This window comes from Schistocerca serialis, chromosome 5 (assembly GCF_023864345.2).
Source record: "Schistocerca serialis cubense isolate TAMUIC-IGC-003099 chromosome 5, iqSchSeri2.2, whole genome shotgun sequence".
NCBI lineage: Eukaryota > Metazoa > Arthropoda > Insecta > Orthoptera > Acrididae > Schistocerca > Schistocerca serialis.
The window spans coordinates 631,362,294-631,389,809 of record NC_064642.1 but is presented as its reverse complement, the minus strand read 5'-3'; the positions used below and the strand labels follow the sequence as shown (position 1 = coordinate 631,389,809).

Below are 27,516 nucleotides of genomic sequence, written 5' to 3'. Positions count from 1 at the left end.
TCGTGGCCTGTCGTAGCCTGGTAAGTCTTTCGTGTTCTTTACATCTTATGTCAACTGTTCTGGTGGTTTGACCGGTGTAAGACAAACCAAATTTTATGTGGTAGATACCAGATTTTCTTAACTTCAGATCATCTTCGACCATTTCATGGAGGGTCTTGATCTTGTTCGATGTTCAGAATGTACTTTGATTTTGTGTTTTTCCAGGATCTTGCTGATCTTAGCAAATAGAGGCCCTGCGTACCGTAGAGAGGCTGCCCTCCTGGTCTCTTCTTCTTGATCTTCTCCCGTTATATCAGGTTGTCTGGTGGGATGTCCCTGGTTGAGAACCCATTGTCTGTGAACATTTGCTGTAGATGTTCTATCTCTGCTGCCAAGCTGTCTGAGTCGGACAGTGTCTTGGCTTGGTGTACAAGTGTTCTCAGTACCCAGTTCTTCTGCGCCAGATGATGGCAGCTGTCAGCCTGTAAATATAAGTCAGTGTGTGTTGTTCCTTATACACACTGTGGGCTAATGTGCCGTCTGTCTTCCTTTTCACCAGGATGTCCAGAAATGGAAGCTGACCATCAATCTAAGCATTGAATCTATCGAAATCAAGATGATAGAGAAGCTGATCAATGGGGAAGCAGGATACCAGTTCTGTGTGGCGCGGAATCCGGCTTTGTTACTGCTGCAGAAACAATGGAAAAACGTTATCTTCTCCGATAATGGAGCACAGACGACCACGGGCGTAAACAAATGAAACGAATCTGTTATGGAGCACCAGGTGGCAACTACCTCCTCCGGAGACAACTGTAGCGCTCACGGACAAGAGAGGGAACATCAACCACCCGAAACCTCAGGCACCACACAACCTGGGAGCAGACACGATACAGAACTCCAAATGGCGGCCCCGCCACGAGAGATTGCTGCGGGTTGCACGGACAGCATATACAATTCCCACAGCAGCCCGATTCGCCAGGAAGCGCACCTTGTAGATGCTTACTGAACCCTCAATGCCAGGAGAATGACAAGGGCACGATAGAAAGCCGGAGCGGTCGACAATGGCATAAGGAACGTCTGCAGCGTGTTGATAGTGTTAGGAACGCGTCTGGCTGGCGCGTACCCAGCGAGGAACACAGCGGGAACGGGCGCGGATGGAAGACGGAACACCTAGATAGATTAGATTTACTTTCATTCCAATTGATCCATAGTGAGAAGGTCCTCCAGGGTGTAGAACATGTCAGAAAACAATAATACATGACAAATATTTACAACTGAAACAAGTAAGCTAATGTACCTTCCACAGGTCCCAAGTGAAATGATTGTCTTTTTTTTTTTTTAATGAACACTATATGAAAGAATCATTTTACAGACACTCATTTACTAAGATCGCATTAATGCAGTGAATTTAAAATTTTAAAAAAAGTTTTTTATTTATAAGGTAATAAACATATAACAGAACTACTACAATACTCATTTATAATAAACACATTCTGCACTGAAACGGTGCAGAAGTTAGATTGTACTTGTACGTACACACACACACACTCTTATTTACAATGAACACATTACTGCACTGAAATGGTGCAAAAGTTAAATGTTAGATTGTGCACACACACACACACACACACACACACACACACATATATATATATATATATATATATATATATATATCAATGGAGTAGAAGGAGTTGGCCATCAACAAATTCTTTAGGCTTCTTGTGTACTGAATTTCAATGGTTGTTAAGTCTTTATGGCTGCTGGCCAATTATTGAAAATGTGTTCTTGAATAATGCACACCTTTTTGTACAAGAGTAAGTGACTGCCCTAAATACCACTCAGTGCTAGGATGCAAGTGGGTGCAGAAGAGGATAAGTCCATGCAGCCCTCTCTATCGTGAGACGCTGTCAGCAGGCAGCCACCTGTAATGGGAATCATCACCTGAGGTAATGCACTGTCGCCATCGTCTTGGGACGCTGCCTCCATGACTGGGGCTGGAGCCTGGGACCCTGGCCCACTGGCGCCAGACTGCCGCCGCCGTAGATGGTCGCTGAGACAGGGCACTGAGCTGTCCCATTACCGCCGCCGCCACGCCCCCTAGCAGTGATTACAACAGAGACCTGAGGGCGTGGTTCCAGCCGCGGCGGTACGATCCAGCAAGGCTGTATGTAACGCCGCTGCCAGAGCAGCGTATTCCAGTTAACTCCAGCGCAGCTACAGTCTCAGCAGCGGGCGCACGTTGTGAGCGTCTGGCTGGCCACTTTCGTCACTGCCAAGAATATCCGGAGGATCAACAGCTAATGTATTTCAGCTGATCAATAAATGTTGTTATTCTGTCATCAGGAACCAACTGTGGGCACACCAACCGTGGGCACACCACTATCATCCTCTTTCTCGCTACCAGAGGAAAACCCAAGTTCGATTCCTGCGATGCCTTTAATTTAGGAGTACTGCCTGTTGCAATGGTGTTCATTCAGGAAAAAGCGCAATGTGTTTTGTGGCTTCTTGAAACATGGTGGTCTCTTACAATTCAGCGACAGTTCCAGACTGCCTATGGTTGAGATCTGCCAGCGTCGAAAGATTGTATCAGAAGCTTGAATATACCAACAGTGTTGGCGATGATGCAAGACGCGGTAGACCTGGAGTGAGTGATAACACTATTGATACCACAGACACAGCATTTCAACGTTGTCCGCAGGAATTGACACGTCATGTTTTCAGATGAACAGGCATACCTCAGGGCACTATGGTGAGGATTTTACGCAAACGGCTGCAATCGCATGCATACAAAGTGCGGTTCCTGCAAGCTTTTAAGCCAGATGATAGGTTCAGATGTTCTGATTTGTTAGGAACGCGCTGGTGAAAATATATGGAGACCACCACTACATTAATAACTTTTGTTTCGATGAAGCGACTTATCGCATCTCTGGGGAAGTCAGCAGAAGTAATGTCCTTACCTGGGGGATGGAGAACCCACGTATCATTGTACAGCAGATAAGGGACAGCTCGAAAATGAATCTGTGGTGTGGCTTAATGCACAACGCAGGTATTGGACTGTTCATTTTCACTGAGCCTACCATTACGGCAATTACTTGCCTGGACATGTTGAAAGTATACTTTGCATCTCAGTCATAGGAATGATGATGGACCGCCGCATTGGGGAGTATTTGTTCACCAGTTCTTGGATGTAACATTTCTGGACAAATGGGTCTGTGGAGACGGTACAACGTCATGGCCACCACGTTCATCTGGTATACGAGCTCTTAACTTTTTTGAGCAGCTACGTTAAGGATAAAGCATCCAGCTCAACAGTTCCTGATCTGCAGACACTTAAAGCATGAATACAAGATGCTGTAGAGATGGTGAGAGTAGAGATGATAGCAAAAAGGCGGAGAGAAACTGAATGTCTGAAATGTAATCGCATCTGCGTATACGGACAGTCATAAGCTGTATAATGGAATGACGACAATGAAAACTTGTGCCGGACTGGGACACGAACCCAGATGTACCGTTTATCGCGAGCGGCCGCCTTACCGTTTGGCTATCCGAGCACGACTCATTGCCAGACCAAAACTTCCACATGTCGTCATCCACGTGTCTACAACCCGTATTCGACATCCACTATGTATTTTCCCATATAGGGGAGACATTTTACTTGAAAGTTGCTTGCTCGGTGTCGTGGAAAAATACAATATCGCGGTGTCGGTGTTATTCTGAATTACGATGCAATGTTCCTTTGGGTATGCATGCACGTCGTAAATAACACTGCATCGTAATTCGGAATAACGAAGGCACTTTAATATAAAATTGAATATTGCCTAGACGTTCTAGGGCTAACAAACGCAGCACATGTAGAAGTATGTTCATAAGAAAACTTATGAGTTAAGCTGCCATTTGCAACAAACTGCGCAGACGTATCTAGCGTAGCTCCTTATAATAAATTTTTGTAGTCAGAGAAAGACTATGCCCAACTTGTATATCGGCTGTGGCAGGTAGTGCACCACGGAGCTGATCCTCCTTGGTATACAAAACGGGTTAGAACACTGTTGCAGAAACAACGAAACAAACAGGCCAAATTTAAACAGACGCAAAATCCCCAAGATTGACGATCTTTTACAGAAGCTCGAAATTTAGCGCGGACTTCAATGCGAGATGCCTGTAACAGTTTTTACAATGAAACTTTGTCTCGAAACCTGGCAGAAAATCCAAAGAGATTCTGGTCGTATGTGAAGTATGTTAGCGGCAAGAAACAATCACTGCCTTCTCTCCGCGATAACAATAGACATACTATCGAAGACAGAGTTGCCAAAGCAGAGTTAACTAAACACAGCCTTCCGAACTGCCTTCACAATTCGAATCGAGAACAGCTGCCAAGATGAGTAACGTAGAAGTAAATATCCTCGGAGTAGTGAAGCAACTTAAATCACTTAATAAAAGCAAATCTTCTGGTCCAGACCGTATACCAATTAGGTTCCTTTCGGAGCATGCTGATGCATTAGCTCCATACTTAATCATGTCCAACCGTTCGCTCTACGAAAGATCCGTAGCCAAAGACTGGAAAGCTGCACAGGTCACACCAATATTCAAGAAACGTAGTAGGAGTAATCCACCAAATTACAGGCCCATATCGTTACCGTTGATACGCAGCAGGATTTTAGAACATATATTGTGTTCCAACATTATGAATTACATCGAAGAAAACGGTCTATTGACACATAGTCAACATGGGTTTAGAAAACATCGTTCCTGTGAAACACAACTACCTCTTTATTCACATGAAGTGTTGAGTGCTATTGACAAGGGATTTCAGATCGATTCCGTAATTCTGGATTTCCGGAAGGCTATTGACACTGTACCACACAAGCGGCTCGTATTGAAATTGCGTGCTTATGGAATATCGTCTCAGTTATGTGACTGGATTTGTGATTTCCTGTCAGAGAGGTCACAGTTCGTAGTAACTGACGGAAAGTCATCCCGTAAAACAGAAGTGATTTCAGGCGTTCCCCAAGGTAGTGTTATAGGCCCTTTTCTGTTCCTAATCTATATAATCGATTTGGGAGACAATCTGAGCAGCCGTCTTCGGTTGTTTGGAGACGACGCTGTTGTTTATCGACTAATAAAGTCATCAGAAGATCAAAACAAACTGCAAAACGACTTAGAAAAAATATCTGAATGGTGCGAAAAGAGGCAGTTGACTTTGAATAACGAAAAGTGTGAGGTCATCCACATGAGTGCTAAAAGGAACTCGTTAAACTTCGGTTACACGATAAATCAGTCTATTTTAAATGCCTAAATTCAACTAAGTACCTAGGTATTACAATTACGAACACCTTAAATTGGGCCGGCCGGTGTGGCCGTGCCGTTCTAGGCGCTTCAGTATGGAACCGCGTGACCGCTACGGTCGCAGGTTCGAGTCCTGCCTCGGGCATGGATGTGTGTGATGTCCTTAGGTTAGTTAGGTTTAAGTAGTTCTAAGTTCTAGGGGACTGATGACCACAGATGTTAAGTCCCATAGTGCTCAGAGCCATTTGAACCATTTTTTTGAACCTTAAATTGGAAGGAACACATAGAAAATGTTGTGGGGAAGACTAACCGAACACTGCGTTTTATTGGCAGGACACTTAGAAAATGTAACAGACCTACTAAGGAGACTGCCTACACTACGTTTGTTCGTCCGGAATACTGCTTACCAGATAGGACTGATGGAGTACATCGAAAAATTTCAAAGAAGGTCAGCACGTTTTGTATTATCGCCAAATATGGGAGAGAGTGTCACAGAAATGGTACAGGATTTGGGCTGGAAACCATTAAAAGAAAGGCGTTTTTCGTTCGACGGAATCTTCTCACGAAATTCCAATCACCAACTTTCTCTTCCGAATACGAAAATATTTTGTTGACACCGACCTACGCAGGGAGGAACGATCACCACGATAAAATAAGGGAAATCATAGCTCGAATGGAAAGATATAGGTGTTCATTCTTTCCGCGCGCTATACGAGATTGGAATAATAGAGAACTGTGGAGGTGGTTCGATGAACCCTCTGCCAGGCACTTAAACGTGATTTGCAGAGTATCCATGTAGATGTAGATGGGTCTGACCCAACTGAGTTCCCCTTCAGTGGTGCTATTCCCATGTACCCCAATGGAGATCCCTACGGTACAGTGTTCAGAAATCATAGGCAGAAGCATCAGAGACAGTGAAAGTTTGAGGCAGCCTTTGAGATATGCTCAGATAGTCTAATGGTTAAAGGGACTGTTTGGATGGGCAGGAACTCCGGGCTCGAATTCTGGTATGACACGTTGTAAATTGTCACCACGATTTCCTTATAACGTTAATAGCGTTGCTGGCCTTCCTCGGCTAGAGAGCCTGTATAGGGAGAGAGTGGCCAACCGGACGATACGGCGGCCATTTTTCTGCCGAACTGCGGGCGGGATTTTTGAGTGGCCAGTAGTGGAGTAGTGGAGTACACACTCACCGATTCAAAAGCACAAAACAATATGGCGAAATCATTCGTTAAATGCCTTTCTTTACAGCTATAATATACTCATAGTAGCCTACTACGTACAGCACAGGAAAATTTGATACTCCGGGCTCGAATTCTGGTATGACACGTTGTAAATTGTCACCACGATTTCCTTATAACGTTAATAGCGTTGCTGGCCTTCCTCGGCTAGAGAGCCTGTATAGGGAGAGTGTGGCCAACCGGACGATACGGCGGCCATTTTTCTGCCGAACTGCGGGCGGGATTTTTGAGTGGCCAGTAGTGGAGTAGTGGAGTACACACTCACCGATTCAAAAGCACAAAACAATATGGCGAAATCATTCGTTAAATGCCTTTCTTTACAGCTATAATATACTCATAGTAGCCTACTACGTACAGCACAGGAAAATTTGATACAGTGGCTGTAAAAATTATTCGTTACTTGCATTTATCTCCTTTAAAGTTCGTTTACTAGACATACTGCAATGAAAGTAACGCAAATAAAAAAAATATAGTGTATAGCATTTGTTTTGTATCGGAAGTGATGACGCTCAAGATTTAACGTACCTGTATTACGTCAGATGAATGAAAGTCGTAAGTAGTTGTTTACTTGTGACATGCAAAAAGTGTGAGGCGTATTAGTACTTCTTGTCACGTCTTCAAACTTTTCGCATGTCCCAAGTAAACAACTGCTTACGACTTTCTTTCACACAGACACACATATACTGAATACCTCTCGTACATAACAAACGAAAAAGATTACAAAAATCAGGTAATGTTAAATATAGGCTACTGTAATAACGACCATATAACAAGAAAACTACCGTATCCCTTCTGCCCCACAGTAAGTAGGCCTATTAAAAACTGTCTTCAAGAGTACCTACAATTATTTACTACGAATAATGTTTCAGCAACCACGACAACTGCAGAAAACGTACTTACAACTTGCCTGCGTCAACAGTCAGGCAATAATACTGAAACCAAAATAATGCCTAGTGTTCTGATTCGGAACGAAATAAAGTTTGACGCTATAAAGTCGAGTGAGCATGGCACAACAATTACAGGAACTTTCTGTTTCCAGCAAGGACTGTCAGATATTGGCTTCACAAAAGCTTGTGATGCTACCAGTATGCACGAACTTTTAAAGAAATAAGAGCTTAAAAATGCTGTAAATTGTAATAGGCCTACGTACTTCAAACAAGTAGGCCTACCGACTTCATCACAAAACGCTTTCTTTATTTCAACTCGTATTTAAGATAGCAAACGCTAATTACGCACTGAACACGATATACAACTAAATCGAACATGCATGCACAACGCACAAGTTTCTCAGTAATTCAAATACCTTTTAATCGTTTCCAAAAGTCCTCTGAACTTCAACTCAAAAGCACGGCGAACATAGGAAGCGCGAGAGACATTTGGCAGAAAATGGCGCCAAAGCTAATCAACCAATCACGGGTAACTTCGCCTATGGCCACTCTCTCCCTATACAGGCTCTCTATCCTCGGCTGCCCGCTACCTGGACAGAAGGAGTAGAGGGCGCAGGCGAACGGCTGGGTGTCGTTCGCTCTGACGTCGCCCCGGCCGTCTGGCTGCAGACACGAGGCCCAGTCGTCGCAGGCCTCCCCCAGCGCCGCCAGCTCGGCGCGGCCCCGGAGCGTGTGCCAGCACAGGTAGAGGCTCGCGCTAGTCTGCAGCACACACAAGTCACAGCCAGCGAGTAGTCTGCGCCGCCCTAGGAGTGCCGACGCTATTAGCATGTAAAGTGAAGAACTTTTTTTAAATATACACTCATGCTCATAAATTAAGGATAATCGCAGAATCTGGTGCCACACAATGTGGCACTACACAAAACTGGCACTAATAGCATAGGCATATAGGGAACACACACGACACATATCTGTAAGTTCACACTATTGGTGACAAGAAAACTGTCCCGAAAGACATGTGCTACAAAACTCCATTGTTTCCTGCGCATGTACCCCAATGTCAATATGGGATATGATCACTATGCACACGTACACAGGCCGCACAACAGGTTGGCATAATCTGGATCAGGTGGTCGAGCAGCTGCTGGGGTATAGCCTCCCGTTCTTGCACCAGTGCCTGTCGGAGCCTCTGAAGTGCCGTAGGGGTTTGAAGAGATGCAGCGATACGTTGACCGAGAGCATCCCAGACGTGCTCGATGGGGTTTAGGTCTGGAGAACAGGCAGGCCACACCATTCGCCTGATATCTTCTGTTTCAAGGTACTCCTCCATGATGGCAGCTCGGTGCAGCTGTGCGTTATCATCCATCAGGAGAAAGGTGGGACCAACTGCACCCCTGAAAAGGTGGGCATACTGCTGCAAAATGACATCCCGATACACCTGACCTGTTACAGTTCTTCTGTCAAAGACATGCAGGGGTGTACATGCACTAATCATAATCCCACCCCACACCACCAAACCACGACCTCCATACAGGTCCCTTTCAAGGGGTTGGTACATGGTTCCTGGTTCACGCCAGATGAAAACCCGGCGAGAATCGCAGTTCAGACTATACCTGGACTCGACCGTGAACATAACCTGGGACCACTGTTTCAATGGCCATGTACTGTGTTTTTGACACCAGGCTCTACGGGCTCTTCTGTGATCAGGGGACAGTAGAATACACCTTGCAGGTCTTCAGGCGAATGAACCATGTCTGTTCAGTCGTTTGTAAACTATGTGTCTGGAGACAACTGTTCCAGTGGCTGCGGTAAGGTCCCGAGCAAGGCTACCTGCAGTACTCCGTCGCCGTCTGTGGCCATTGATAGTGAGATATCGGTCTTTTTCTGGTGTTGTACACTGTGAACGTCCCGTACTGTAGAGCCTGGACACATTCCCTCTCTGCTGGAATCGTTCCATAATCTTGAGATCACACTTTGTGGCACACGGAGAGCCCGTGCTACGACCTGCTGTGTCTGACCAGCCTCCAGTCGCCCCAGTATTCTACCCCTCATAACGTCATCAATATGTGTTTTTTGAGCCATTTTCAACCCACAGTAACCATTAGCATGTCTGAAAACCTCTGTACACTTACTCGCTGCACCGTACTCTGAGATGAACCGACACACCTCTGCGTATGTGGACTGCTGCCAGCGCCACCGTGCGATGACGGCAGGTCAAATGCACCACATGGTCATATCCCTTGGTGATTTAAACCAGCAAACCACCCACCAGAGCGTTCTTTCACCACGTATCAGCATTATTCTTAATTTATGAGCATGAGTGTACAATTGTATCCTGGTCCAAACGGGCAGGGTAGGCTGCTTCACGTCTCAGTCCATAGTAGGACTTGAATCTTTCTATGCAGATTCGTATCAGCTGCAAGTGAGGCAAAGAGGGGATGGGACAGTTCGGTGTTCACGGATTCACTAATGGGGGTATTTTACGCTGCAGATAAGTTTACCATACCAAATACATTTTTGAAAAATACGATGCACGACGAAAGAATCATCCTAATGAGATGGAAATGGTAGATTTGATGTACATGTAAAGAAAAATAAATGATTACAATTTCAGAATTATCCGAATGGAACGGAAATCCGCAGATGTGACATAAATGTACAGGCAAACAAATGATTACAATTTCAGGAAAACTGGATTATTTATCCAAGAGGAAGAGCTTCACAAATTGAGTGAGTCAGTAAAGCGTTGGTCCACCTCTGGCCCTTACGCAAGCAGATATTCGGTTTGGGATTGATTAGTAGAGTCGCTGGATATCGGCCAAATTCTATCATATTGGCGCATTAGATTGTCCGAACCTCCGGCTGGCTGGAGAGCCCTGCCCATAATGCTGAAAACATTCTCAACCGGGGAGAGGTCCGCCGATCTTGATGTCCAAGGCAGCCTTCGGTAAGCGCGAAAAAGCAATAGAAGCACTTGCTGTGTGCGGGCATACATTTTGTCGTTAAATCGTAAGCCCAGAATGGTTTGTCATGAAGGGCAAAATAACGGGGCGTAGAATATCGTCGACTTACTGCTCTGCTGTAAGGGTACCGTGAATGACAACCAAAGGAGTCCTTCTACGAAAACAAATGGCACCCCACACCATCGCTCCTGGTTGTTGGGTCATATGGTAGGCGACAGTCAGTTTGGTATCCCATCACTGTCTGGGGCGTCTCCAGGCGCATTTTCGGCCTGGAGTGTCAGTGAATGGAGTAGAATTATCTTCAGTGGGGAGTTGGGCTTCGAACTGTGTACAGATGACCAGTGAAGACGTCTCTGGAGATGCTCCAGACATTGTGAATTTTTAGCAGTATGGGCAGGGACCTCTAACGAGCTTGGGGTTTTGACGATTTAAGGCACAAACTGGACAGAGTTTGCCACGATATTCCTCAAGAGGACATCCACCAAGCCGTGTAGTTGCTTTCAGAAGGAGCAGAAGTTGACCAACGCATTATTGACTTGCTCAACTGGTGAAGCCCTTTCTCTTGGATAAATAATCCAATTTTTCTGAAATTGTAATCATCTACATCTGCTTCCATACTCCGCAAACCACCTGACGGTGTGTGGCGGAGGGTACCTTCAGTACCTCTATCGGTTCTCCCTTCTATTCCAGTCTCGTATTGTTCGTGGAAAGAAAGACTGTCGGTATGTCTCTGTGTGGGCTCTAATCTCTCTGATTTTCTCCTCATGGTCTCTTAGCGAGGTATACGTAGGAGGGAGCAATATACTGCTTGACTCCTCGGTGAATGTATGTTCACGAAACTTCAACAAAAGCCCGTACCGAGCTACTGAGCGTCTCTCTCGCAGAGTCTTCCACTGGAGTCTATCTATCATCTCCGTAACGCTTTCGCGATTACCAAATGATCCTGTAACGAAGCGCGCTGCTCTCCGTTGGATCTTCTCTACCTCTTCTATCAACCCTACCTGGTACGGATCCCACACTGGTGAGCAGTATTCAAGCAGTGGGCGAACAAGTGTACTGTAACCTACTTCCTTTGTTTTCGGGCTGCATTTCCTTAGGATTCTTCCAATGAATCTCAGTCTGGCATCAGCTTCACAGACGATTAATTTTGTATGGTAATTCCATTTTAAATCACTCCTAATGCATACTCCCAGATAATTTATGGAATTAACTGCTTCCAGTTGCTGACCTGCTATATTGTAACTAAATGATAAATGATTTTATTTCCATGTATTTGCAGCATATTACACTTGTTGTTTGTTTGCCTATACATTTACGTCACATCTGCGGAAATCCGTTCCACTCGGATAATTCCTTGATGGTGCATCTTTTTTTGTCTTAGAGTGTATTATTCGCCAGCCGAAGAGGTGGTCGCTTCGGAGCACTGTAGATCGTGTAGAACAGGTAACAGTCAAGTGACCCTCCAAAGCTGGCTTAAATCAGGGCAGTGAAATGGTGTGTATGTGACAGTCGGATGTATGGAATAAGCTGGGTCGATATGAAGATGTAACAGAAAGGCATAAAGGAGCTATCAAGTTTGAACGTACCTGTTTCACACCGTGACCGAAGTTGACATATTTGTTGCTATATCAACGTGTGACTGTCCATCATGTCCAGAAGAACTACTGCATCATTAGCAGCAATGTGACCAGATGTAAGAATAGTGACTGCAAAACGATCCGAAGTGGTGTGGACCGGACGCATATGTCTCACCTTATCAGTGGCGATCTGCATCAAACCAGACAGTAACTGCTGTTGTTAGTGAATGTAGGTCCATATCAATCAATTTCCGAGCGCACTGCTAATAGAACTGCATGCAATGGGCATTTGAAGTCGAGTATCTCACCAAAGTACATTATTATACTGTAGAATTCATTACAATTAACTTTAACACATTTCAGTATTTTTATGAAGTTCTTCACATTACAAGTTACTCAGTATTTTTCTTTATTAATTATGTTTGCAACTATTTATTTGGGTTTAAGGTCGAGTGATTCAGCTGACCGGTCGACGTGCGACAGGGTGTCTGAGCGTTCGTCAGACTTGGACGTGTGCGTGCATCCCAATGAACACAGCTTTTGTCATCTTTGACAGGAGTGTCCACGCCGTACTCATTATCAAAATGTAAAAGAAAGTTGTTCATGTTTGTGGTTAACATGAATGAGAGAGCCAAAGTCACGATACGAGAAACACCGCAAAACACCACAGAAGTGCCTCCCACCGGAATACACTCTTCACAGTAACGCATCATTGGACGCCTTCAGTGCTCTAGACGCTTTGCATCTTTAAAAAGAAAGCAATGGCAACTCGTCAGACCACACTACACGTCCCCAATCAGCTACTGTCCGGTTTCTGTGTTGTTTGGCCTATTGAAGATATGCAGTTTTATGTGTACCTGTGGCCAATGGCTTTCTGCGAGGCACCCGACCACAAATGTCCACAGCATGTAGTTCCCTTAGCAATATTCGATTTTCACATCGAGTGGACGTACTTTTAATGAGCGCAGAAATTCCTGCCTGGTTTGAAACGGAATGTCACCGACAATGAGTTCCAGTCGTCACTCGTCCAATTTACAGTGTGGTCTTGCGCACGTACAACACGATTTTTCCTTTCCACCATTCCGTCACGTCTCCAGTTCCACTCACTTCAACCTTTTACACTATGACTAACGTGAAGGGGAGCCCGCCCGGTTAGCCGAGCAGTCTAAAGCACGGCGTTCCGGAGCGGGAAGGAGCGCCTGGCCCTCGGCACGAATCCCCCCAGCGGACTTGTGTTTAGGTCCAGTGAGCTAGCCAGTCTGTGGATGATTTTTAGGCGGTTTTCCATCTGCCTCGGCGAATGCTGGCTGGTTCCCCTTGTTACGCCTCAGTTACACTACGTCGGCGATTGCTGCGCAAACAAGTTCTCCAAGTACGCGTACACCACCATTTACCACTGGGGGCCGAACTGCACAGTAATCCTGGGTTTGGTGTGGGTAGCGGAGGGGTGAAGTGGACTGCGGTAGTCGTCGTGGGGTTGTGGACCACTGCAGCTGCTGTGGGGACGGAGCCTCTCCGTCATTTCTAGGTCCCCGGTTAACGTACAACATACAACGTGAAGGGGCACATAACCACCTCGTACTGGCCCAAGACCATACGTAGCGCTCCAAACGCAGCAGTATGCGTTTTTCAAGAGTGACTGGTGATTACTAACGACTGATAAGGTTTCACGTCTTACGCATTGCACAACAAAAGTAAAGGGTCAGTTTTTTCGAAGTCCGAAATTCTCTTCCTTTGCGACGTAGAAGTTTGAAATTAGGCTCAAAGGTGTCTACGCCCTTCCTCTGTAATTGTGAAAAAGTGCAAGGACACTGAGACGTCGCTCTCCGCCTCGGTGACGCTTAAAACAGCAAGATGTTGACACTTGAGAAAAAAGGCCACAGCTCGAAAGTTCATGTGAGCTGTAAGGTGGGCACCAAATTTCACCATAATTGTGCCCAACGCCACCGGCGACGTGTCATACGATGAGAAGCACATCGCAGCCACTTTTATCCACATTTCGCCCCTTTCGTTTGACGTCTCTGCGTTGGACGTCAGAACTGCTACCCCCAGCGTTGAAACAGGCGACCGAGGGAAAAATTTCAGATGTACCTCCGCTCAGAGTTGGCGCGAAAAGGCCTCAGGAGGTGGGATAAAGGGCACTAATGAAACCACCCCTTTCCTTGGAGAGTTGATTCCCACACATCTCGTGGTTGACAATGACAGTTCACAGTGCAATGAGCAATGACAACCTTCGACACTGCTGACGTACTCGGACGTTTCAATCTATCTCTAAGGATATTCTGGGCCAGCAACCCTAATGAATGTGGACGTACTATTTAGGAGAGTAGCTCTAGTGTACAGGATAGAACCTAGAGGCACCGTACACCGCCATTCGACGAAATGTGAACGTGATCCGAAGCACCAAAGAGTTCTTCTGGTTTTTCAGACCTACTGTTCCGCACCTTCATATGGTGTGATCAGGAGAAGTGCAACACTGACACTTGCAGCCGGCCGGTGTGGCCGTGCGGTTCTAGGCGATTCAGTCTGGAACCGCGTGACCGCTACGGTCGCAGGTTCGAAACCTGCCTCGGGCATGGATGTGTGTGATGACCTTAGGTTAGTTAGGTTTAAGTAGTTCTAAGGTTCTAGGGACTGATGACCACAGATGTTAAGTCCCATAGTGCTCAGAGCCATTTGAACCATTTTTGACACTTGCATGAATAAAGCGGCAAAGGAACCTCTAAGACCATCCACTTCGGTAATACCCCTGGTGCTACCAGATCACGTTTGTAGAGCACTTTAAAAATGTACCTGCACAGAGACAACCTGTGACGGAGCGCTAGGGGCCTCTAGGCAGGCTACACTACTGCCCCTCCAAGTAGGCACATGGAATCGTAGCGGTGCCAGGACGCTGCCTGCCTGCAGATGCTCAACAAAGGGTTGCACGTGACACGGAGAGTGTTGCCGAACTGGAGCATCCTAGAGGGACCCATTTTATACACACATGTGTAAATGTCTTCCCCCCATCACCCACTCACTATGATCACACCTGTGGAGGGTGCAAAGAGGAGGGCTCAAAACATTTAAGCACCCTTTCATGCTTCAGATCACGTTTAAAATTCGGCGAATTTTTGTGAACTGGCACTAGAGATTCCATCTTATATGTTGTGTATGAGGCAGAACTGTGAGCCTCATGGAAAAAGGATGACCTGGCTGAGTCACGGAATTTTACTTAGTCTGATCACAAGGGGTGACCATTATTTCACGTGTTGATCACGTAGGCTGAAGTGAGGATCAATGAACTATACTTGACGGGATGTATCTGGAACATCTTAGGTGATTAGAAGTTAGTAGAGAGGAATACAATTAAATACTTCGCTTTAATTCAGCATCAGCGGTGAACGTCCATCTTTACTTTGTACAATAATATTTACAAGTGCAGTTATAGACTGAACCGCGAATACTGTTTTACAATTCTGATTGCTTCACACATATAGATCAATTGGCAATGCATAAACTGTATGTGGCGGCTGGCTAGGTCGTAGCTACTGACTTAGCTGAAGGCTATGCTAACTAGCGTCTCTGCAAATGACATCTCTGAAGCTATAACAAGTGAACCATTCTTATTAAAGTCGGCTGTAGAACTGGCCCAATGCGCTAGCTTGTCTCGTAAGACCAGCCGAGTGGCGGCGCTCGGTCTGCTGGCGTCGACAGTGGCGACTCGCGGCTCCGATGTGTGCTGACGGACCGCGGCCGATTTGAAGCCTACAACTTAGCCATTGTGGTGCCTTGCGGTGACACCACACTATACACCAAAGAAAAAACTGCGGTCGCGTTACACTTTAAAATAGTATTATCACGTAACTCTTCAGGCTTTCCCGGCGAGATCTTGACATGTGGAATAATCGGATGTGTGTGTCGCTCTGGCACAATAATTCGGCCACGTAACTCGTTGCCTTCTTCAGGTGCTACCTGAGTCTCAGGCGCCAGAGCGGGCAGTAGACCCGATTATTCCACAAGTCTAGTATTATCACGTTCATGGGGTTGCTGGCCCACGATGTCCTTAGAGAAGGGCTGAATCGACCAGGGGGTATCAGTGGTTTCAAAGTTGTCAAGAATGTCGTACTGTTTCTCATCGCACTGCTAGCATTTGTTTTCGACCGCGAAACGTGTGGGGCAGGTAGTTAGGCGGTAAGTTCCTACGGAACCAAACTGCTGAGGTCATCGGTCCCTACGCTTACACACTGCTTAATCTAACTTAAACTAACTTACGCTAAGGACAACGCAGACACCCATGCCCGAATGAGGACTCGAACCTCCGATGGTGGGAGCCGCGCAAATTGTGTGAATTACCACCCTACGGGAAGGGGTGGTTACATAGACGCCCTTTATGCTATCTTCTGAGGCCTTTTCAGTCGAGTCTTAGTGGCAGTGTGGCTAAAATGTTTTCCTCGGCTATCCATAAGAAAACCGCGTGATTTTAACGCAGGGCATCGCGGTTCTCACCTCCATTGCATAGTCAATATAAAGTTCAAAACAGGCTCAAAAGTAAACGAATAGTTAATAACATCCCGGAAGTTCGTTTTCTGCTGCTGCAAAGGGAAAGCGTCTATATTCAGTTCGAGCCCTTATACATCAGAGATTCTGTGTCTGTTCAATTGCTCAGACCTTGGTTACCCTCCAAAACGTTATGATAAAGAACCAGTCTGTGGAAAATGTGTGAAGTCAGAATGCTGACAGGAATCCACAGTTGGATGTATACCATGCAAATATAGAAACAGGACATGTGATAAGACAGAGAGACCTGACCGCCCTACCTACAAGCAGTTGTACGAGAGGCAAACAGAACACACCGAATATGACATTACCGATAAAGTTTATTAACACGGATCACAACTTCAACGGCCAGACACTAAAGCCCTCCTTAAATACAGGTACAGATACGCAAAGAAGCAATATATGCAAACGCAAACATAAGTCTCCATCACTAAAACGAGAGACTGTCGGCGTGCAGTCGCCTAGTGACATTACATGGTGTAGCACAATTAACAGTGTAAGTGGGCTGCTTCTGTGTTGGCAGCGCTGTGTAGCGCTTTGCATTGGATCTCTGACCGCGCTTTCTTTGTAAGAGACTCTGTGGCTGGTTGGACTCGTTGTTGGAAGTTAATCGCCAAATAGTGTTGGGCAGTTGGAAGTTAGTCGCCGGCAGTGATGGAAGTACTGTTGGGCAGTTAGAGGTGAACGGCCGGCTGTGATGGATGTTAGATGTGAGAAGTTAGCATTGATGGAGGGTAGTGGTCTGAACTGTTAGCGTACGCTAACGATCTGTACATGTTCGACTTGGAGAGTGAGTATTATACATGATTATATGCCTTTGTACTAGATGTCAATGACGATTTATGTTTGTGTCTGAACTGGATGTCACATTATTAAGGTAAAAAAATACATCATTTGGTTAGCAACAAAATCTTTCCTTTGCTAACCACATGCGTATTAGTAGTTAGTGGCTTTAGTAGTTAGAATATTTTATTTAGCTTGGCAGTATTGAAGCTCGCTGTATTGTGGTAGTTCGCGTAATGAAGATTTTTGTGAGGCAAGTACTTAATGAAAGGTATAGGTTATTTTTAAGATTTCTTTTTAGTCAGGGCCATTCTTTTGAATTAATTACTTGAAGTCAGGTTATCCTTTTTTTTGAGCAGTCAGATTGCGTTGCGCTAGAATATTGTAGGTCAGTGTTGACATGATAAGAATAAGTAAAGAGAAAGTAGGTTCACTTGCATTCAATTTCACTCAGCAGTTTAAGTAAAAAATTTAATAAAGAAGTTTCAACAGATCTAGAAACGAACAATCTTACATCGCTGCAAACGTGTGACATAATACAGAAAAGATATTTTAACATCACTGATTACATGTGATTACATCGACTACCACGGAGGAAGGCAGATAAAACACGAAATGTTCCAGTGGGCTATCTTCCAGACCGGACTTCTGCTGCAAGTGGAAGAGCTGGAAGAGGACGTTTTCTACCAATGTAGTGGGGAATGTAACAAAACAATCAGAAAACAAACGCAAAAGGATGCCCTAGGGCATCTCTGTGATACCAGCACATATTCATTTCACAACACCAAAAAACAAGGAACAGATAGTCATATTGACACACCAGTACAAGAAACACATGACGATACAGCACCTACAAACAATTCACTAGGTCAAAACACACCATTAAAGTTACACTCAGAATATGAAGCTAGCAAATGCAGACCGTACATAAAACCCGTACGTTTTACAAATGGTGGCAGCACACACACAGCACAGGCACACAGGGAAACAGCCACAAAGAAAAGGCTCAGTTGCCAAATAACCTCGCGATAGGCAAACAGTATTCGAAAAACACAGATACTGGAAATCCATTGCTAAATACAAACAATCTACCTAACAATACAGTTAAAAACACGTCATCCACAAACAGTTCCGACTGTACATAAATAATAGAGGAAGACAAATGTCAGGATATTTCACAGGACACACACAGAAATCCCAAACAACACAATAATAACGTAACTGATTATGATAATCTTGACAGTAACTTACGCGTAAGTAGGTTAGAAAATGGGGAAATTTTCCAGACTGCTCTGCGTCTGGTGAAACGCCTCAGTTACTCGGAAGGGGAAAAATGTTTCCCTATAACAGAGCAGACCGACAGAACGATACTTAGGACAGAGACCTGCCAACCGACCATTATGAACTCTGCAGACTCTTACGACAAGCATGCGAACGAAGAGGTGAAGGTTTAAACACAGATAAAGTTTATAAAGACGTTTATTGCGACCCTAAAGAGGCAACACCTAAGTGCTATGCCTTTACCAGATACCTCCCGCTGTGAATATCTTACAGCCAAATTGCAATAGGAGTGCTTCGGCTGGAGTGGAATTAGATAGACTTCTGAACGCAGTGCAGGCAACCCTAATCTGTCTCGAAGAGCGTGGCGGGCCTCCCCAAACATCTCATAGCATTACAAGGATCCAGAATGCCAAGGCTACAATTGTAAAAGCGAACATAAATTACACAGTCACAAAAACAACATAACGTTGTTCCGAACGTGTAGCCATAGCTGAAATTACACATGGATGAGAATCTTGGACTATCACATACATGTATGCAGAGTAATCATATGACATAGAGTCTTTTTCTGACCAAATCAGAGATATAGCACAATTTTCTAGGGACAAAAAATTACTCATACTTAGTGACATCAGTGCACGGTCGACTCTATCCCACGCACACAGAACAGATAATAGGGGGTAAATCGTAGTTGACACAATAAATGAATCCAGCCTCTTTGTTCTAAACAAAGCAGGACAAACATCTACATACTGCAACAATCCATCAATATTGACATCTCACAAGTAAATCCGAAGTCCATAACATACGTCAACAAATGAGAAGTACTAGAAAATGCCATACACAGTGACTACAACGCAATACTCATCCACACAACACACAAACACGAACAACCGAGCGAGGTGGCGCAGTGGTTAGCACACTGGACTCGCATTCGGGAGGACGACGGTTCAATCCCGCGTCCGGCCATCCTGATGTAGGTTTTCCGTGATTTCCCTAAATCGCTTCAGGCAAATGGCGGGATGGTTCCTTTGAAACGGCACGGCCGACTTCCTTCCCCAACATTCCCTAGTCCAATGAGACCGATGACCTCGCAGTTTGGTATCCTCCCCCAAAACCAACCAACCAACAAACACGAACACACTAACTTCATGTCAACAAAAACAACGACTTCTTCTAAACAAGGCAGACTGACAAAAATTAAGGGATGTGGTTGAAGAATTTTCCCTCCACACATTCAATGGTAGCATAGACTACAAAGACTATTGTTGTGGCGTAACAAGCTTGCTACGCCACACTGGGAAGGGAGCCGAAAGAAAGGCACGCGTACACACACGCCGACTGGCGTCAAGTCTGGAACAAGATACGTTATGACTGCTATCAAGAAAATACGTAGCTTTGGAATATACTTAACTTTATTCACTCCTTGTGATACATCTCTCTTGACTATACAAATGAGACTCGTAAGATACATGCACTGTTACAATTGGCGCCTTGCTAGGTCGTAGCCATGGACTTAGCAGAAGGCTATTCTAACTGTCTCTCGGCAAATGAGAGGAAGGCTTCGTCCGTATTGTCGCTAGCAATGTCGTCCGTACAACTGGGGCGAGTGCTCGTCCGTATCTCGAGACCTGCCTTGTGGTGGCGCTAGGTCTGCGATCACACAGTGGCGACACACGGGTCCGACATGTACTAAATGGACCGCGGCCGATTTAAGCTACCACCTAGCAAGTGTGGTGTCTGGCGGTGACACCACAACTATAAGCTGGTCTGCTTCAAAAAGCACAACAATTAGCTATCCCAAAGACCGACCGCGCACCAAAACAGAAACTCACCTGGTCCACTGAGTAGAAATAGCAATAGATACAGTAGGCGCCTTCGAAATCGCTCACAAGGCTACGAGAGATGCAGACAGCAACAGTCTTATGCAACAGCTTACCCGACTAGTGCAAAGGTAGGATTTTGCAAGGGCAAACAGGGATACAAAATGTTATCAAGAAAATAACAAAAGAATAGCCACAAGCCTCAATCTGTGGGCCAGTTTTCTGGGATCTTGCCATAGACCCGCTCCTAAACAATCTGGACGAAGATGATAGGTTGAAGAGTATAGTAGCCTAAGCTGACGACTTGCTAGTAGTAATAGCTGCAAACTCGGGAATGCAAACTCAAAAGCAAGGCTACACAACTCCTTACAAACATAAGTGATCGGTGGAGCCATAACAAGCTCACAATTGCGGCAAACAAGACAGTATATTTACTCAAAAGGGCCTTGCAGAGAAACCACACCATTAGGCTGGACAACACTTGCATACAGAGGGAAATACCAAGATACCTAGTAATACATCTCGACGAACGCTTGACGTTCAACGAGCACATAAGACTTACAATTGAAAAAGCGACAAGGCTTAGGCAAAGACTCGCCACGCTAAACTCAACTCTCCACAAACTACCACTGCAGACACTGCGAATGTATCGTAGAGCCTTCTTTGAATCTATGTGTATCGCAGTAAGTGTTTGGGAATGTCAACTGTAACTTACGACCGAGAAAACCATTGTGAGGCGTGGATAAAGAGGTGTATTGCTCAGAATGATCGGGGCATTTCGTACCACGTCCGTGGAAGCCCTATGCGTTGTACTTGCAACTTACGCTATCGACATAACCATAAGGCACAGAGCAGCAGAATACTGGCGCAAAAGGGGAAGACAGGATAAGATATATGAGATAGCAGGGGAGCATATTACAGAAAAACGCCAATCAAATATTTGGAAGTTTGAGACATAGCAAAAAGAATGGGAAACATCTGACAAGGGCTGTCGTGTTTTCTCCTTCTTCCCGAAAATCCGGGAACGATTGAGCATCAAACACGCTGACCCAAGTCGCTGTATGGTACACTTCTTGACGGGCCATGGCTCTTACCCTACACACCTGCACTGCTTTATAAGACACAGATGATGACGTGAGCACTCCAATATCATTAGATACGTGTACGGCATTGCAGCACATCACACGACTGCAACAATACTACAAGTGATACGTACATGGAATTTAGAAATAATTTACTAATAGAAACATAACAACGAATTTTCCTGTTTTTACAAGTAAAACAAATAACTTTGCGTTCCTTGGATCATTACTTTCAAACATGCAATTGTATAATTTTTGAAATGTATGAGAAACAAACTGTAAAACATGCGAACTTTATAAAATTGTGCATAAACGCTTATATACAATACAATGAGACGTAAGTACACAAACACAAGCGCACGACACAGATAAGATGCGCCCTTTGGGGAGACGAGGCTCGAGGTCACCTCCCGAGACTCCTCTTTCGCTGTTATGTGGAGGAAGCAATGGTAGTAACAAATAATACTTTCATACTTTATGCAAAAATCACGTAGACTGAGCCAAACAACATACACATATATATTATAGTAGTAGCTCTAGTTGACTAGAATATGCTAATGGTACACGCGGCGCTCGGGGACCACAGCACAGCTACGACACCTGAAGATGGGCTTATAACAGTCCGAAACCGGCCGTGTGAAAATAAAGTAATTTACAACTGAAGAGGTATTTTCAACCTCTGCGATATGCTAATTCAGATGAGACAGGTTCGAAGTGTTTACCGAAGTCCTTCCACTTGAAATAGCTAGATCAAGGGACCTCTTTTGCTATCTAAATCTTTCCTATTGTGTATTATTTCCTTCTTAAGAATACAGTAAAATATGATTTTTTTCCTTCCTTTCCCAAATTGCGCTTTATGTATCTTGTGTTTTTATTTTTTTGTTTTGTTATTCTTTTTTTAACTAACTTTTTAATCATATAAAAAACAAGAAAGTACTAAAATTTTGAAATTGTCTACTTTGTAGTAGCAAACGACCCACTATAGTTACCAAGATGGTGAGTCATTATGTAATGTCAATAAATAAATAAATAAATAGGCAACAAAACAAGAAACGAAATGTGGGTAACGGGGGGTGTGATAACCTTCCCATCGTGTGACACGTCCTTTGTGCATTGGACAGAATTTTGTCGAAACTTCTTGCCAATGTGACATCACTGACCAACCTTACAGAGACTTGCACTTTTTAGCATGCCTGAACTGTACCCTAGATCGAGGGTGATGGCGCAGGACGCCTCGCTTTTCTATCATTACTGAGGAAGGTTGTAGACACCTGACACAAATTTCAAACTTCTGCGTCGCAATGCAAGACAATTACGAAACTAATTCTTTAATTGTGTTGCGCGATGTAGATTCAAATATACAGTATAATGCCTACACCCTCCCCGTTTGTACTTATAGGCTATAGCCAATGAAAATACTGTATTTTAAAATTTTGTTTACGCCACTGCAACTGTTATTGAACCGCACCAGGCGGCAAGGTGGTAGTAGTTTGCAAAATGGCGACTAATCAACAGAAAGCAATTAGTGTGTTGCAATATGAGAAGACTGAATCTGTCACTACCATGGAGCGTGCGTTCCAAAGATAGTACAGCATACAGCCATTAGCCCACCAAACTACATTATTGGCCATTACAATTGCTACACCACGAAGATGACGTGCTACAGACGCGAATTTAACCGACAGGAAGAAGATGCTGTGATATTCAAATGATTAGCTTTTCAGAGCATACACACAAGGTTGGCGCCGGTGGCGACATCTACAACGTGCTGACATTAGGAAAGTTTCCAACCGATTTCTCATACACAAACAGCAGTTGACCGGCGTTGCCTGGTGAAACATTGTGATGCCTCGTGTAAGGAGGAGAAATGCGTACCATGACGTTTCCAACTTTGATAAAGGTCGCATTGTAGCCTATCGCGATTGCGGTTTATCGTATCGCGACATTGCTACTCGCGTTGGTCGAGATCCAATGACTGTTAGCAGAATATGGAATCGGTGGGTTCAGGAGGGTAATACGGAACCCCGTGCTGGATCCCAATGACCTTGTATCACTAGCAGTCGAGATGACAGACATCTTAGCCGCATGGCTGTAACAGATCGTAAAGCCACGTCTCGATCCCTGAGTCAACAGATGGGGACGTTTGCGAGACAAAAACCATCAGCACGAACAGTTCGACGACGTTCGCCGCAGCATGAACTATCAGCTCGGAGATCATAGCGGTTATCCTTGACGCTGCATAACAGACAGGAGCGCCTGCGATGGTGTACTCAACGACGAACCTGGGTGCACGAATGGCAAAACGTCATTTTTTCGGATGAATCCAGGTTCTGTTTACAGCATCATGATGTTCGCATCCGTGTTTGGTGACATCGCGGTGAACGCACATTGGAAGCGTGTATTCGTCATCGCCATACTGGCGTATCACCCGGCGTGATGGTATGGGGTGCCATTGGTTACACGTCTCTGCCACCTCTTGTTGGCATTGACTGTACTTTGAACAGTGGATGTTACGTTTCAGATGTGTTATGACCCGTGGCTCTACCCTTTATTCGATCCCTGCGAAACCATACATTTCAGCAGGATAATGCACGACCGCATGGTGCAGGTCCCGTACGGGCCTTTCTGGATACAGAAAATATTCGACTGCTGCCCTGACCAGCACATTCTCCAGATCTCTCACCAACTGAAAATGTCTGGTCAATGGTGGCCGAGCAACTGGCTCATCATAATACGCCAGTCACTACCCTTGATGAACTGTGGTATCGTGTTGAAGCTGCATGGGCAGCTGTACCTGTACACGCCATCCAAGCTCTGTTTGACTCAATGCCCAGGCGTATCAAGGCGGTTATTATGGCCAGAGGTGCTTAGTCTGGGTACTGATTTCTCAGGATATATGCACCCAAATTGCGTGAAAAAGTAATCACATGTCAGTTCTAGTACAATATATTTGTCCAATGAATACCCGTCTATCATCTGAATTTCTTCTTGGTGTAGCAATTATAATGGCCAGTAGTCAAAATAGGCAACCAAACAAGAAATGAGATGTGGGTAGCAGGGTGTGTGATGACCTTCCCATCGTGTTGTGGGGCGGCGGGTGGAATTATGTCAATTTTATGTTGTTTATATAAATGTTAGGTTTGTAGAATGTTAAACCAGTTCCTATTATTTAGAATGTTATTTATGCTGTCTTTCGCCGTTCTCAGCACTGGTTCTCTAACTACAATATTGGCAACCAGAAAGTGATTAGCAAACCGTGAAGCCTGTAATTAGAATTCCTAGTGCCCACTTAATCTGAGAAACACACTTATAGCTGCAGCTTATAGCTCTGAGGAATTAGGAAATTGTCTGGGATTCATAATCAAAAACGACCGTAAAAAAAAAAACTTTCTCTGTATTCTGAAAGTCACAGATGAAAAAAAAAAGAATCCACACACTCTAACTAACAGAGCAGTTCAGAGTCTAATGCGCTGATGCCACTATAACTGTCCAAAACAAATATTTAAATGAATGCTCGCCATAATTTGATGAATATGCTCATCAAACGCCACGCTAAATAATGGTAGAATGTTTGTCCCGCGGCGGCACGTGAAAATACGACATACGCAAACTGAAGACATATCATTAAAGTCATCCCAGAATTAACACTTCACTCGAAAATGGTTTCATGGTTACGCATATCTCGAGTAACTTAATACGGGTATCCGAGGCTGTTTGTAGCAATGATACCGACGCGACGCGACTCCCGACACAGATGGCGTGCTGTTCAGCGTCTGGAGAGAACTGGGCCTTTCTTGCTCGCGCAGCGTTCTTATATACACTCCTGGAAATTGAAATAAGAACACCGTGAATTCATTGTCCCAGGAAGGGGAAACTTTATTGACACATTCCTGGGGTCAGATACATCACATGATCACACTGACAGAACCACAGGCACATAGACACAGGCAACAGAGCATGCACAATGTCGGCACTAGTACAGTGTATATCCACCTTTCGCAGCAATGCAGGCTGCTATTCTCCCATGGAGACGATCGTAGAGATGCTGGATGTAGTCCTGTGGAACGGCTTGCCATGCCATTTCCACCTGGCGCCTCAGTTGGACCAGCGTTCGTGCTGGACGTGCAGACCGCGTGAGACGACGCTTCATCCAGTCCCAAACATGCTCAATGGGGGACAGATCCGGAGATCTTGCTGGCCAGGGTAGTTGACTTACACCTTCTAGAGCACGTTGGGTGGCACGGGTACATGCGGACGTGCATTGTCCTGTTGGAACAGCAAGTTCCCTTGCCGGTCTAGGAATGGTAGAACGATGGGTTCGATGACGGTTTGGATGTACCGTGCACTATTCAGTGTCCCCTCGACGATAACCAGTGGTGTACGGCCAGTGTAGGAGATCACTCCCCACACCATGATGCCGGGTGTTGGCCCTGTGTGCCTCGGTCGTATGCAGTCCTGATTGTGGCGCTCACCTGCACGGCGCCAAACACGCATACGACCATCATTGGCACCAAGGCAGAAGTGACTCTCATCGCTGAAGACGACATGTCTCCATTCGTCCCTCCATTCACGCCTGTCGCGACACCACTGGAGGCGGGCTGCACGATGTTGGGGCGTGAGCAGAAGAGGGCCTAACGGTGTGCGGGACCGTAGCCCAGCTTCATGGAGACGGTTGCGAATGGTCCTCGCCGATACCGCAGGAGCAACAGTGTCCCTAATTTGCTGGGAAGTGGCGGTGCGGTCCCCTACGGCACTGCGTAGGATCCTACGGTCTTGGCGTGCATCCGTGCGTCGCTACGGTCCGGTCTCTGGTCGACGGGCACGTGCACCTTCCGCCGACCACTGGCGACAACATCGATGTACTGTGGAGACCTCACGCCCCACGTGTTGAGCAATTCGGCGGTACGTCCACCCGGCCTCCCGCATGCCCACTACACGCCCTCGCTCAAAGTCCGTCAACTGCACATACGGTTCACGTCCACGCTGTCGCGGCATGCTACCAGTGTTAAAGACTGCGATGGAGCTCCGTATGCCACGGCAAACTGGCTGACACTGACGGCGGCGGTGCACAAATGCTGCGCAGCTAGCGCCATTCGACGGCCAACACCGCGGTTCCTGGTGTGTCCGCTGTGCCGTGCGTGTGATCATCGCTTGTACAGCCCTCTGGCAGTGTCCGGAGCAAGTATGGTGGGTCTGACACACCGGTGTCAATGTGTTCTTTTTTCCATTTCCAGGAGTGTATAAAGCCGCGGTGAGGACGGCTAAGGGGACACCTGATCAAATCGGCTCTGCCGACTAGCCGCTGGGCTAGTAATGCACCACATTAAGTTACCGAATAAATCATAGCTTCTTTTGCAGATGGCCGATGAAGCTCTTAATTCTCTTAATTTAAATGTGCATTCAGCACGCAGGTAAGTAATCATAATAAAAGTTTGACGTGGCTAAGTTAAATATTTTGGGCGAGAGAATTAATTAAATTACACTGCACACAGTAGACGAGCTCTGAACTTGCCCTTTTGAGATACGCTATCGCTATAGTTTTATTGTTATTTAAATGAAACTTCTCACATCTTTATGATTATAGCGGATCTCCATTCTACTTAAATATAAACATCCTAGCCTTATTTATTAGCCTACTTAATCTATCTTGCTTCCTTAAGTTTTAAGACAAAAACCAGAAAATTATGAATTTCAACTAAAATCTTAATTTGTGAGATCCAGAAGACTGTTTCTATTAAATTATCATTGAAAAGGAATCTAAGTATAAATTTTTAAATCTCTAGCTCTTTTCTGTTGCGCCAATGATTTTTACAGAAAAACGTCCAAATTTCGAAAATGGTTAAAGTTATCGAACTGATATTCAACACATATTAATTTAGTATTACTCCTGACATGCTAGAAAGATTTTAGGTTATTTACTTGATTTTTAAAGTATTGCGCAACATTTATGACGTCAGAGCTAGTTACAGCGGACTGGCTGGCACACAATGGAAAGACTGATGTGAATTTATTACGGCGTGAGTAGGCTGCTTCCCTACAGTGTGACACGTCCACGCTGCGTTGGACACAATTTTG

At 45.2% G+C, this 27,516-nt stretch overlaps 1 protein-coding gene across 1 annotated transcript in view; it reads right to left on the bottom strand.

Moving 5' to 3' along the window:
• Positions 1 to 27,516, bottom strand: part of LOC126482148 (uncharacterized) — a 211,461-nt gene that overhangs the window by 9,881 nt on the left and 174,064 nt on the right. Inside the window, exon 5 of the mRNA XM_050106124.1 lies at positions 7,984 to 8,155. Within this exon, the coding sequence (XP_049962081.1) occupies positions 7,984 to 8,155 (172 nt within the window). The remainder of the gene's footprint in view (positions 1 to 7,983; positions 8,156 to 27,516) is intronic.